Genomic DNA, 13,852 nt, shown 5'->3' with positions numbered 1-13,852 from the left:
CATCTGTGTCGGCCTGCATGTGTTTAAATAGGTGCTTGCTAACAGCACTTGCCCCAACAGTCTAGAAAGCTACACATGGGGTGTGTGTCTTTGTGTGCGGATACGTGTCAAGTAGTGCAGCAGTTGGCGCTGCACTACGAATCTGGCGACTCAAGTTCGATTGCCGCTCACGGACAACACCAATGACGATTATCTGAACCGGTCCGTGATCGACTCGGTCTCAAATGAGTACCTGATGTGGTGTGTAAACATTACCGCTGGGGAAACAAAGACGGCCGGGCGTGGTTTTGGCCACCCACCCCCTCGTATGCCTTGCTGGACTTCATAGGTGCTCCCTAACAGCACTTGCCCCAACAATCTGTTCAAGCTATGTGGGGGATCTGTGTCTTTGTGCCAGGTACTGAACACAAGCCACCCGTGCCGCTGTCTCCGTGTGGCCCACCCCGACTCCCGCCACACCTCGCTGGTGTCCCCGCCTGCTCCCTGTGTGGCCCCACTCACTGCCTCTCAATCACGAAGTAGACGGGCCGAGGTGAGCACGTGGCTCTGAGGTCAGCCTGCTGAACTGGAGCCACCGAGACCCTGGGTGTTGCTCAATGTGGTTCAACCCATTACTTGGCGATGCTGCTGTTGGCAGTGGTGCACAAGCAAACAATCGCAACACATTTGTCAATGACACTGACTTATAGGACATTTTTCAGCACTTGCCCGAACTGCATTGGCTTCCGGTTGCCCAACGAATACATTATGAGTTCGCACTCATTACACACAAAGTGCCTACCACAAATAAACCACAATACCTTGCTGGTCTCGTCAAGGAGCATCAACCATCAGCACGGAAACTCCGGTCATCCTTGCAGTGGCTTTTGGCTAACCATCGATGCGTTTCTGTGGCCGTCTGGAATGTTCTTCTTCCAATATTAGGAAGCCACTGGCACTATGCACTTTTCAATAATCTAGATTGAAACTAATTTCTTTAGAACTGCTTTTTGTTTTAAATTTCAATTTGATGTTTTCGTGACTGCAGGGATTCATCTTCTTGGTTCTTTCGGTAAAGTCACGTAGAAGGGAAATAATAAAATAATACAAATAAAACATAATAAAATAATTCTCACGACGTTTCGGCCACAACGCACTGTCTTTCCGACAGACCTGTTCTTCACCTGAGGACGGCTGCTTGCGGTGTCTTTCTGACAGACCTGTTCTTCACCTGAGGACGGCTGATTGCGTTGTGGCCGAAACGTCGTGAGAATGATTTTATTATGTTTTATTTTTATTATTTTATTATTTCCCTTCTACGTGACTTTACAGAAAGAACCAAGAAGAACTGCTTTTTGTGTTTAGTTTGTTGTCCTTACCCCTCACCTATTAGCACAGTTGGCTACGTACGGTGAAAAAGAAGTTCAACATACATACACTTTAACACGTAGGCTTTCGCGACCAATATCCATAATAAAGGTTTTTGGGTTAGATCGTGTAAATACAAACTGAGTACGACGTTTCGCCAGTAATTACAACTAGCTTCATCAGGCGACAGCCAGATTTGTGGCATAATGTACATTGCCTCAGTAATCCCCCCCCCCCAAATTGTACAAGAGCGCAGAAGGGTGATCAACACATCTATGCCTCTATATAAGGAATGAAACAGTAAGACTTCTCCACAAATCTGGCTGTCGCCTGATGAAGCTAGTCGTAATTACTGGTGAAACGTCGTACTCACTTTGTAAATGTTGTGGCTTGGCTCTCCACAAAACCGGTGTGCTGTACTAGTGACGAATTGGCACGTTCTGTTTACGTGACAACCCTTACTAGTTGGCTGTGTCGGGTGGTGGCGGGTTTTCACGACACATTTATATATTTACGTGATCTAACCCAAAAACCTCTATAATGGATACATACACTCATGTGCCATGGCGGATGGCCATTGCCCAGAACGTCAGCGATAATATATTGTTCCTCATAAGGCTGTGCTTTTGACGAATGTATTCTCGTTTTTATGATTAACCGGGGTCTCTGGTGGCTTGGCATGGCCCTGACACGGCTCAGATGTGCAGTGGAGAAAAAATCACGAGAGGTCAGGCCATCGAGCTGGTACTGGCAAGATCTTTGGGTTTGAAGGCAGGTTTCACCTGCTTGTGAATAAACTGGGTTCTCAAGTGCAGCGAGTTGGTGATGGTCTCAGCCTGGTCACCAAACACCCGTGGCACCCACACACAAAAAAGATCGTATGAAATTTGATTGTGCACTTAATTTGTCCTAGCCATGAGAAATAAAAATATCACTTTGATCATCACGTGACTATCTGTGGCAGTGTCGGTGGGAAAGTGCTGCTCTCTAATTAGTCGACCAGATGTCACTTGGATGGATCTCAGAGGCAGTTCTGCAATAGCCACTTCCGGGGGCCAATCTCTAATGTGAATGATTGCAGTGCTGTGCGTGAGTCCTGGATGGATTCTTCGTCTCAAATAGCACCATCGGGGTAAAACATAGAGACGAAAAAGTTAAAGGAAAAAAATGAATGTAATAATAAAGAAAACTACCCTATAGTTATTTTTAGAAGTTGAGTAGCTTCCCAATTCTTACAAAGAAATTGTTTGTCTTTTAAAATACTACCAGTGTCCGTCCACTGTGGTTCTGTGCGGTTGGTTGGCTAATTATTATTATCATAATTTTTCCGCTTATTTATCCGGGAAAGCTTCACGGAGTCGCAAGTTTATTTTTTCGGAGGGTCCTGCCAAGTTTCCACCGGATTTTTTCTCCTGTGTGTGATCACAGTTTATTAATTCGCAGTGTAATTTTTCAGCTGTTGGATGTTTTTTTTTTGGCGAGTAACACTTTCACTGTGCGTGTTATTTTTAACTATTGGAGAAAACCAGAGAACAGGGAGAGAAACAAACTCCACACAGAGAGACGCCCAGGTCGGGAATCGAACCCAGGTCCCTTCTTGCTCTGAGGCGCGGGCGTTACCCACTGTGCCACCTACCCTGTGCCGTCTGCATCCATTATTCTCTCCTTCTCCTCGCAACGTGTGGCTGGCTTTTTAGCTTTTATTCAGCAGCCTCCTTCCTAGCTGGTAGTGTTTCCCAGCGCGACCACTCCCGCGAGCCCTTTTGTCAATCCACTGCTGGATGAAGGCCACGGAGACTACGATATCATGCTTCACCGCGATCCTCAGTGTGGGCTCGTGAAGGCGTGGATGGCATTTGACAACCACGTTCTGCGGTGTTATTTTTCAAGGATAATGACCCCAGGCCACCATTTACATGCAGGCAGGGCCCACCCACAGTCCACATCGCAGTCACTCACGTGCTGCTGCAAAGTACAACGCGTCAGCACACGCACAACGCACGTATGTGTTTATTTATTAAATATAAGTACCCTCTTGAAGTTATGTAAACATACGGAAGATAGTCTGAGGTCGCGAAGGCATTCACACTCGCCGCCGCCCTTAATAGTCGGGCTATAAGGCCGCTAAAAAAATATATCTGAATAGCAAATACATGCGCCCCTTACATAACGACTTCGAGGGTAACAGAACCCCCTTCCTAATCTTTGTGGAATGTGTTCAAGAACACCAGGAGCACCTGAATTGAAACACAGATCCCCCTTCCCCTCTGCAATGCCCCCCCCCCTTCCCCCCTATTGAGTTGTTTAGCACCATTTAAACAAATAAACAAACGAGGACTTCAGGTGTTGAGTGTCAGCGAACACTTGTTGTTGTTCCAGGCACCAAATGCGGTTCACGCGACAACGAGAGAGATTGACGGTCTCTCCCGTGAGACCAGCACAGGGAAATCGCGCGCAAACGAGCGTGCACGCACAGGCACAGTCAAACACACACAGTTAAAGCCCCCCCCCTCCGTGTAGCCTTAACAGACTGTTGGGGCAAGTGCTGTTAAGGGAGCACCTACAAAGGCCGGCAAGGCACACGAGGGGGTGGGTGGCCAGCACCACGCCCGGCCGCCTTCGTCTCACCAGTGTCGATGTTTACACACCGCACCAGGTACTCATTTGAGTCGACCTAGGGGAGGCCCAGGACCAGTTCAGATAATCGTCACTGGTGTTTGCCGTGAGCAGCATCGAACTCGGGTTGCCCGGTTTGTAGCGCAGCGCATTCACTGCTACCCTACTGCTCCCCACACTCAAACACACAGACACACACACCTACGTAGGAGAACATACACTCGCACACGGATACACCAGCACAAGCGCGCACGAGCACGCATATACCCACACCACCTCCTGGAATGACGCCAAAGAGACACGCAGACACAATCCCCCACTCACACGTATACGCGCCAACCAAAGCGCGCTCTGAACTAGCCTTCAGTGTTGCGTGAATGTGGAACCCGTGTGTCGCCCTGAGCTAGGGGATCTGTTCACCCCCGGATTTGTGTCCAGTACTCGGCCTTTAATCCCGGTGGATGTAATCAGGCGGAGGAAGAGGACCGCAAACTGCGGATTTGCAGCGCGAGGCTCGCAGGCAGCCCAACTGCCGCGGCCTCCTCCTTGGGCAAATGGAAGGCGCGAGGGCGAGAGGAAGACGAGAGATGGATGTCGCATTGGGATGACATCGGCTGGGCAGGGGGAACATCGGGGAGAGTTTGCGCCGAGAGGCAGTGCCGACGCACGTTGACCGTCGACCTCCACACTCGGAGCTGACGACCACGGATGGAATTCCACGACGGATGGACGGACGGAGTTCCGGGAGGCTGGAGCCAGATGCCGCGGTCTGGTGGTGAGCGTCATTGAGCGGACGGGGGATTTTGGTAAAATCTTAGCGGGCGAGTTGGCAGCGGTGGTGGCGATGGCGGTGGCAGCGGGGTACAGAGGACAGGCGGATGGGTGGCCGGCACCGTCACGTCGGAGTTACCGGGCTCCGGGTTCCGGCAGCGTGCCCGCGTGTGCATTACGTTTCAAGTCTCGGTTCTCGGATCCACCTCGGTGGGCCGAGAGTCATCTGCTGGGGTCGGCCTCTGGCGGGGATACACGGGTGGAGCGACAGCCGCAACACACACACAAACACCACAAGACATGGCCGTATTAGGGAGGCTTGCGGGGTGCGGTAGGCCCGGCGGATGAGTACGGCGCCGCTTGAGAACCTGGGTTTGTATCCAGATTTTACTTTTCCTGATGTGAGGACTAAAACATATTTGGGTTTGCAGTGCAACATATGCCTCTGCAGTAGGGCATGTGAGAAGGTTTCAGGTTGTGTGTAACCAGGTGAGACCTCAAGAGACCACGATGAGGCTCATTTGCAAGAGTGACCTGCGGCATTGGTCTGCCAGTAGGGGGCCGATAATTGCCGCTGTGTACGGAATCCCCACGCGAGTAATTTTCGGGTAAACTTTTGAATTTGCCAAAGTCGCAGGCTCGACGCCGACACGCAACGGCCTACTCTTGCGAAAGACGTTCGGGGGGATATTTTAATGTCTGCTGTGAAGCCGACGGCGCGCGGGGTCTTATCGTGGTTATTACCCCCCCTCCCCCGCGGGAAATAATCGGGGCGGCCGCTGAACTCGCACCGCGAACCTCTACCACAAGCGGCGAGCCGCGCTGCCGGCGGCTGCGCCTCGCGTGAATACAAAGAGGCGGACGATGTTCGCCTACTGCCTGTCACGGGGCAAATCATCTTTCGCAGGCCGTACGCTAACATGGGGTGGTCAACCCGTTTCACTGGCAGGAGTTGCGAATGGAAATGCCGTCACTGCACGACACAAGTGAATTACCATGGGGGAAGTAAATGCAAAAATAAAATAAAGGGAAACGAAAAACCCAAGAAGAGGAATACATTTCCGGGTAAGAGGTCACGCACTGGAGAAGCACGGGGTCATGCGCGTGGACCCATGCACACGAGCTAAAGTGTACGTGTGTGTGTGTGGGTGTTTCCGCTGAGGCTAGTTGAGGCATGCGCGCGCGTGTCTGCGCGTGTCCGCGCGTGTGTGCGCGTGCGTGGCCTCACGTGGCCGACACTTCGCCTGGCACTCGGCGCGGCTCTCGAAGCGGTTGCCGTTGCCGCCGCAGCCCGTGTAGACAAAGAGGCGGCAGTCGTGGCTGGCGCGGCGGTAGTACCAGCGCAGAGCGAGGTGCGAGCAGTCTCCCTCGTCCAGGTCCAGCCGACATCGGCCTGGCCACCGTCGCCGCCGTCACCGCCGCGACACGGAGGACACACGGCAGGGAGGGACGAGGTGCTTGGCGTGAGAGTAATTCAAGGCTTCTCAATACTGGAGGGTCAATGCCGTGGCTGTAACGGTTCGCACAATCTAGAGGCCGCCGGTTCGATCTCCCGGCAAAGCAATTGAAACAGTGGGGCAGGCCTCCTAAATCTTGCCACCCACCGCCATCCCCGCCACATCTGTCCACCCAGCATATAAATTTGCACGCACAATTAAGACAATGGGCAGATGGTCTGTGGCGGGGTAAAGTGTGGGTTCTCCCATCTGAAAGAGTAGGCCAATATACCCTGTGGAGGGGCTCTCGAGAGCTCCCTCTCTAATGGAGGCCTTTCCTCCAGCGGTGGAGTGAGCAAGTAATTGCAGGGCTGCACCTTTACCTTTACACTCGGAGCATCTATAGACGGTCTGCAGGAACTACTCTTCACATTACAGAGAACGTGCAGGAAACATAGAAGAACAGAAGAACTCTATCCAGTGACCCAAGCACACAAATTAGTACAATGGAAAATTGGCATGGGGTAAACGTTCGGATAAGTTTTGAAAACAGAACACAACATCAAACTGGATGTAAATAGCCTGTCCAGTAAAGGGGGAATCCTGTTATCCATTTAGCCACGGTCACACACAACCTCCACGAATATTCATACTCGGACGTAGACTCAATCATGCGGTCACCTCTGATTAGCACCCCGGATTGGCACGGTTGGCTGAATTAGGTGCAAAAGACGTTTCACATACAAACGGTGAAAATTTACCTTAATTGACATGCAAGCTGTCACACATCCGGCTTGGTAATTTAAACAATAGGGATTATGGCTTCACAGGTCAGGGCACATGCCGTCAGGGGGTTGCACTGCATAGCCCGTCCTACCGTCCGGCTCTTGCACATCTGTTATGTGCCGCCGCTCGCGGCTTCGAGGATCCGAGCTCTCTCTCTTGGGAGCCTCCCCGAGGCCCTCGCTGCGCTCCTCCGACTCGCCAGGTGCCTGGATGTGGCTCCATGTCGCCCCGTCCCAGGGGACGCTCGCCGGCCCCTCCTCTTTCTCTGCGACCCCGGAGGCTCCCGGTGGCCCCGCTGGAAATGTGGTGGGCCTCTTGTGGCCCGCCATCCGCGCCAAACGCTCGCGCGAGGAGGCCACCGCAGCCTGCGCGGCACCGTAAGAGATCCCGTCAGAGGTCGTAAACACAGACACCGGGAGGTCGAGATAAAGTCAAAAAAGTTTGAATCAGACGCCATCCAGACATCCACCCTGCGTCCTTCCTTGTGGAAGAGGTATGTGGATGACACTTTCGTCATCTGGCCACATGGCCTCCCAGCATTGAACCACTTCTTGGACCACATCAATTCTAGACACCCATCCATCAGATTCACCATGGAAGTGGAGAAAGACGGTAAACTACCATTCTTGGATATTCTGTTTGAGAGGAAGCCTGACGGATCCTTGGGACATTCTGTCTACAGGAAAGCCACACACACAGATTCCTACTTGAAACCGGATTCTCACCACCACCCATCTCAAAAGAATTCTCTCATCAAAACGCTATACCACAGAGCCCATGGCATTGCTGACCAACACTACCTGGCCGGTTAATTAAGACATGTACATCGGGCCCTCAGGATGAACGGATACTCTGACCGCACTATCCGCCAAGCTGTCTCTCCCACCATACAGAAACAGCCACATGAAACTCCGACCAAAACTATCACGTTGCCATACATAGCAGGCGTGACCAAAAAGATCTCCAAAATTCTAAACAAACATAAGATCCAAGTCCGATTCAGTACAGTGCATAAAATCCGTGATTTGATTCCATCTGTGAAGGATGTCGTTCCTGACTTACAGTATCCTGGAGTCTACAAATTGAGTTGCATTTGTGGTGATTGCTACATTGGAGAAACGAAACGTCATGTTTCTGATCGTGTCCGCGAGCACAAGTCAGATCTGAAACACGGCAGAACTGATTCTTTGGCCGTTGCCGATCATTGCTACAACTCGGTGGGCTCTCATGAAATTGTATTTTCCGAGACCAAGGTTCTCTGCAAACCTCCTGGCTACCATCAAAGGTTTGTACACGAAGCCATACAAATATACAAACACAGACATAATTTCAACCGTGATGACGGTTGCAAACTGAGTAATCATTGGAAAGATGTGATTAACCATGCAAAAAAGATTTAACTACACTTATTTGCCAATCTTATTTGACAGACAATCATTACTGTTTTACCATGTTTAGTGGTGGTCTTCTTGTTACAGGTTGAGTCACAAACCGCACCTCTCCATAACAAAGGCTCAGCCTTTGTTATGCAGTCTATTCTTAGTCTCAAGCCTCACCTTACCATATTAATAATAAGTATGCGGCCCTTGCCCCACCACCTTCTCCAACCATTATATAAACGCAGAGGTAACTCCTGCAATCTCTCATTTACTTGATACAGCTGTCGTGGCTGTGACGGTACCACCTGAAGACGGAAGCTTGTGTTGCCTCCGAAACGTCGTGATTTTTATTTTATTTTAATTTTTAATGTTTTTACCTACGTGACTTTACCGAAAAAAACCTAAGAATAAGAGTTGTACTGCTCAAGTAAGCGGAGCATTTGTAGCCAAAAGCCGTGGGGAGCATGACAAAGCGCCTGTGGCAGGGACAGTTTAAAAGTGTACGGTGTGCTTTGCGGGTTGTGCTGCGTGTTGTTCGGCGCGGTGTCCGACGTTTCGCTCCGCGTGCCGAAATGTGACGAATTGAATTCGCTTAACCAGAAAACACATCGGAGAGCTGTGCATTGCGACTGACAAAAGCTTTGCGGTAGGGGCCCAGTTTAGTCGTGAGACAATTACTCGTGATGTTCCATTCAGCGATGGGCCGAGTTGACCCTTCATCGCAACATTTTCAGTCGGCTGAACATCACCAACTCATATATCAACATTTCAAAGTCAATGAAACATTATGAAGATTATTGATGACTGAAAAGTGACTCAGCAGACGCCGTTTCAGTCTGGCAGTCTCCCTGAATCATCTCCAACTGAACGGACTGAAACGCGAATCACGTGAATATAATCAACTGAGCGGCAGTGTGTCACAGTGGTAATATTCGTGCCTCACGGCAAGAAGGGTGTGGGATCGATTCACGTTTCTCTCTCTGTTTTCTCCCCCTCCCCTCTGCATGCATTTCCTCTGGGTTCTCCAATAGCTCAAATAGACATTTACTCTAGCTGGTCTTCGCCAAACATCCCAATGCAAAAAAAGATTGCAAATTACTTCATTGGGATTAGACTCAGCAGCGAAATCGCCCCCCGACTGTGAAACACTTGGCAGGACCCTCCGGGAAAAGGGTCTTGAGGCTCAGCGAGGCTCTCCTGGATAAAACCAGCATCACAATAAATGCGTCTAAGTCTGAAGAATTGAGTTTGTCATCTTATAGTCAAACTCTTCATTTTGAGTCAAAAGTCCCATTAGCTTAAGATTCAAACTGATATTTAGAATCTGGGAGCTGAAATTTAGTTAAAGTCCTTGCCAAATTACAAGTGATGGGGGTTTTATTTGTGCGGTCATTGGACTGAGACCATCATCAACTCACTACCCTCAAAAACCTGGTTTAATCACAACTCAATCTGTGCTGTTCTATGGGTCTCTGTGAGTCGAGCGTTCTCCGTGCGAGTCGATTCACCTCTACATGAGTCTATGGGTCTCTGTATGAGTCAATGGGCATTGATGTAAGTCATTAGTTATTGCAAAATGTTTCTATACGATAAGCCACTTCGTTGAAATACAATTTGTGGTCAGGTAGATTCTGAAAAAGAGCTACATAGCTCAGTGGGCCTTACCTGGTCATTTTTGTTATAGTTTAATAGGGCTAAAACCCTGATTTGAAGCTTTCGTGACTGCAGGAATCCATACTCTTTGGTTCTTTCGGTAAAGTCTCGTAGGTAGAAAATAAAATGAATCACAACATTTCGGGCGCAACACAAGCGTCCAATGAAAGCTGTACCACCTGATGACGGATGCTTGTGTTGCACCCAAAACGTCGTGATTCATTTTATTTTATATCTACATGACTTTACCGGAAGAACCAAAGAGTACAGGGCTAATACCGTCATCTCACTGCACTGTTTAATCACAGGCAGTGACTGAAAACGGGATTTTGGAATCCAGGATCTCAGAGCGGTGCCGATTGAACGCCCGGGCCTCTGTTAACTTTGCTTTAATGTCGGGGCGATGCCGCACCTTCGCATGTCCATCCTGCGCCTGCTGCTGCTGTGGCTGATCATCGGAGAGCTTCTCCACCACGAACACGTGCTCATAGTCGGGGTCATTGGTGTTCACCACCACGTGCACGTTCCTGTCTGCACGCACGCACGCATGCAAACAAAGACAAGATCCCCCGTTTAATCTAAACAGACTGTAGGGGAAAGTGCTGATAGCGAGCACCTATGAAGGCCAGCATGGCACACGAGGGGGGGGGGGGGTGGCCAGCACCGCGCCCAGCCGCCTTTGTCTCCCCAGTGGCGATGATTACACGCCGCACCAGATACTAATTTGAGGCCGAGTCGACCTAGGGGAGGCCCATCACCAGTTCCAATAATCGTCATTTGGTGTTGGCTGTGAGCGGGAGACCAACGCGGTTCGCTGGGTTCATAGCACAGTGTGCTCACCGATACATTACTGCTCACTTGATACAGTAAATCTAGCTGTGACGGTCCCACCTGATGACGGAGACTTGTGTTGCCTCCGAAACGTCGTGATTTATTATTTTATTTTGTTTCTATTAATTAAATTTTTTACCTACGTGACTTTACCGAAAAAACCTAAGAGTACACTACTGCTCCCCCACGCATGCACGCACGCACGCACACACACGCACGGACACACACACACATGCACGCACACACACATGCACGCAAACACACACACGCATGCACGCACGGCCGCGACGTCGCCAATCGCAACCGGCGTTGGCGATGTCTCCGTCATGGGCCGCCTCGACCCACGTGTGCGTGCACGCTCCCTGCCCCGCTCGCGCGAGCGCGACCCACCCTGGACTCACCTCCACGGTTCGTAGAAATTCCCCCAACTGACTCCGTGGTGGAATTTGCCTCGCTAAGGTTTGGAGTCAACCCACGTCCGGGTATTGAACAAATACTAAAAGCACACTCACAGAGTCGAGCAGCCGGTGGGAATCCACGTACCCACCTGCACGGCGAACTGGGCCGGTGGGCAAGCGTCAGGCTGGCTTGGACAGAAAATCCCCGGTTGGTCAATTAGTCAGTCCAGCCCCAAACGCCGACATACCCACGATTGGCCCAGATTAGTACCTCCCCCCCCCACCCCGTTACACCTGTCCATCGAGCTGATCAGCAGCACCCCTTGTCCCCACACGAGTTTACAGATTAGCCAATTGATTCGTGACACGGGCGGCGCGTGGTCCGCTGGTCGTGGGCCGCGATCACGACATCGGATTTCCGATCCAACGCAGCGGCCGGGAGAGAGCGAAGACGACGAGCAGCGGCGGGATGGAGCGGCGACGGACTCGGGGGCAGCTCACCTCCACAAGCTGCGGCAGAACAGAGGCGGAAACGCACGCGAGAGAAGAGCATGTTAATCTCGCGGGCACGCAAAAACGCGGGCACGGTTTGCGAAAAAAAAACGCTCTCGTCGTCGTCGTCGTCAAGCACGGTCGGCTATCGACGGGGAGGGAGCGGTGGCACGGATACAACAAACAACAAACACGCGTGCAATGCGTGAAGACGTTGCCCGGCACACGCTACACTCGAGCGCAGGGATGACGGTTTAAATCCGCGCGTCTCACCGCAGTGTTTGCTCATCTCCTGTCGGATGTAGTCCCGCACTTCACCTTCCTGCGAGATGAATAATCATACCATCACTGCCGTCATCATCATAATCATGATTAATGCCATCATCATTATCATAATAAAAAGTATTCGTTTTGGATACGGCGTCCTTCACGCCCAAGGCGTCTCAGAGCGCTTTACACGCGATAAAGAATAATTTATTAAAAACATGAAAATGATTGATGGGTACTCGTGTGTTCGTACCCTCATCCCCGACTCGCCCTTGTCTCCCTTGGGCCCATCGGGACCCAATTCACCCTGAACACAAACACCAACTTGAGACGGCGCCGCTTAAACACAACGCCTAACAAATCGGTTCACCGCATCGCGTGTCTTTATACGGAGTCTAGACGCGACCGCATCTCAACTCGCTGCTCAGCTGCAGTAGCTGTGTTAATAACGAGGCAATCGGTCAACAAAAGAAAGTTATTGAGCCTGGACTTACACAGACACCCACGACTCACACAGATAACCATGATAAACATAGAGACCCAATGACAAACATGGATAGAGAACCACAGACTCTCAAAAACATCCTAATACAATACAATGCTATTTGGACTCATGTGGGATCTAATTGTGACTTCCTCTCGACATACAGAGAGTCGCCGTTACTTATATAGAAAGTCAGTCGATCACAGGCAGAAGAGAAGAGAAAAGTCTTGACGCTGGATGCGAACAGGAGCAGAGAATTGACAGCTTGGATGTACATATGTATGTTAAACTTAGTTTGCACCGTACGCAGCCAACCCTGCTAATCGCAGGTGCAGGGGATGGCTGGGAGAAGGGAGTTCCAGACTGTGGGGGAAGCGGAGGAGAATGGGCGACCTCCTGCCAAGCGCAGGTTGACGTGCCGATGGCCGTGCGAGGTTACGTACGTTCTCGCCACGCTCCCCCGGGACTCCCGGCACACCTCTGGGCCCCATCTGACCGTCACCCGGAACTCCTCGCTCACCCTGTCATGCACACACACAAAGACAAAGATCCCCCGCGTAGCCTTCATAGACTAGTAGTCAAGTGCTTTATTTCATTTACAGCCCTCAGTCAATCCACTGTTGGATGTATGTAGCCAACCGTAATAATCGGAGGTGCGGGGGAAGGACAACAATTCATAATAAAGTTTTTTTCGGTTAGATTACGTAAAAATAAAATTGCGACAATTCTGGCAAAATCGCCCGATGATGCTGGATGTAATTACCAGGGAAACATCGTACTCAAATTGTAAATGTTGTGGATTTACTCTCCAACACAACTAGTAGCTAATTGGGACGTTGTTTACGTGACAAAGCTTACTAATTGACTGTGTCGGGTGGTACTGGGTTAACGACACATTTATATATTTACGTGCTCTAGCCCAAAAAAACGTTTATATGAATAATATTAGTCGCGAAAGCCTGCATGTTAATAAGGACAACAAACTAAACACAAGTAGCAGTTCTCAACAAATGAGTTCAGAATCTAGATGATTGAAAAGTGCTTATCTCCAGTGGCTTCCTAATATCGGGAGGAAGAGCATTCCAGACGGCTGCAGAAACGCATCTGAAAGCGCTCGATGCAGTGACTTCATTTGATGGCTATAACAATATGGGGGAGGAAGGGGGAGCTATTTGACCACACTTCACCACGTTGGTTAGTGCCGATTGGTACAACGGATTATGTTTTGCACTTCTCTCTGCCGACATTGTAGCCCCCATGAGTGCTATCAGCGAGCACATACGAAGGTCCTCGTTGCAGGAGGGGGCCGGTGTGACCAAACCCACGCTCAGCCACACCCACACACGTACCACCATTCACGTACAAGCACCGCGCATTGTTCTGATATCGCTG

General features: G+C 50.5%; 3 protein-coding genes across 9 annotated transcripts in view; 1 reads left to right on the top strand and 2 right to left on the bottom strand.

The window, feature by feature from the left end:
• Positions 1–2,293, top strand: part of LOC133342696 (S-adenosylhomocysteine hydrolase-like protein 1) — a 32,018-nt gene extending 29,725 nt beyond the window's left edge. The window contains exon 17 of the mRNA XM_061552020.1: positions 398–2,293. Within this exon, the coding sequence (XP_061408004.1) occupies positions 398–404 (7 nt within the window). The 3' untranslated portion in view covers positions 405–2,293. The remainder of the gene's footprint in view (positions 1–397) is intronic.
• COL7A1 (collagen type VII alpha 1 chain) overlaps positions 1–13,852 on the bottom strand; it is a 274,004-nt gene that overhangs the window by 108,452 nt on the left and 151,700 nt on the right. For 6 of the 7 annotated variants that reach the window (XM_061552025.1, XM_061552024.1, XM_061552028.1 and 3 more), the window contains exons 107-110: positions 12,904–12,981; positions 12,230–12,283; positions 11,983–12,031; positions 11,428–11,727 (exon numbers count right to left, since the gene is read on the bottom strand). In XM_061552025.1, coding sequence (XP_061408009.1) covers positions 11,564–11,727; positions 11,983–12,031; positions 12,230–12,283; positions 12,904–12,981 — 345 coding nt within the window. In that variant the 3' untranslated portion in view covers positions 11,428–11,563. Of the gene's footprint in view, positions 1–11,427; positions 11,728–11,982; positions 12,032–12,229; positions 12,284–12,903; positions 12,982–13,852 lie in introns of those variants that run through there. The other variant, XM_061552030.1, reaches the window with a different exon arrangement.
• LOC133342702 (protein AMBP-like) lies at positions 3,344–10,547 on the bottom strand. The gene is made up of 4 exons (XM_061552034.1): positions 10,401–10,547; positions 7,048–7,321; positions 5,963–6,127; positions 3,344–4,976 (listed from the first exon to the last, which is right to left on the bottom strand). The coding sequence occupies exons 2-4, from the start codon at positions 7,283–7,285 to the stop codon at positions 4,957–4,959; spliced, it is 423 nt and encodes a 140-aa protein (XP_061408018.1). The 5' UTR covers positions 7,286–7,321; positions 10,401–10,547; the 3' UTR covers positions 3,344–4,956.

This window comes from Lethenteron reissneri, chromosome 15, assembly GCF_015708825.2.
Source record: "Lethenteron reissneri isolate LAM-NWPU_2019-01 chromosome 15, ASM1570882v1, whole genome shotgun sequence".
NCBI classification, from domain to species: Eukaryota; Metazoa; Chordata; class Hyperoartia; order Petromyzontiformes; family Petromyzontidae; genus Lethenteron; species Lethenteron reissneri.
Note: the sequence above shows the minus strand (reverse complement) of the source record. Positions and strands in the feature narration are given on the sequence as shown.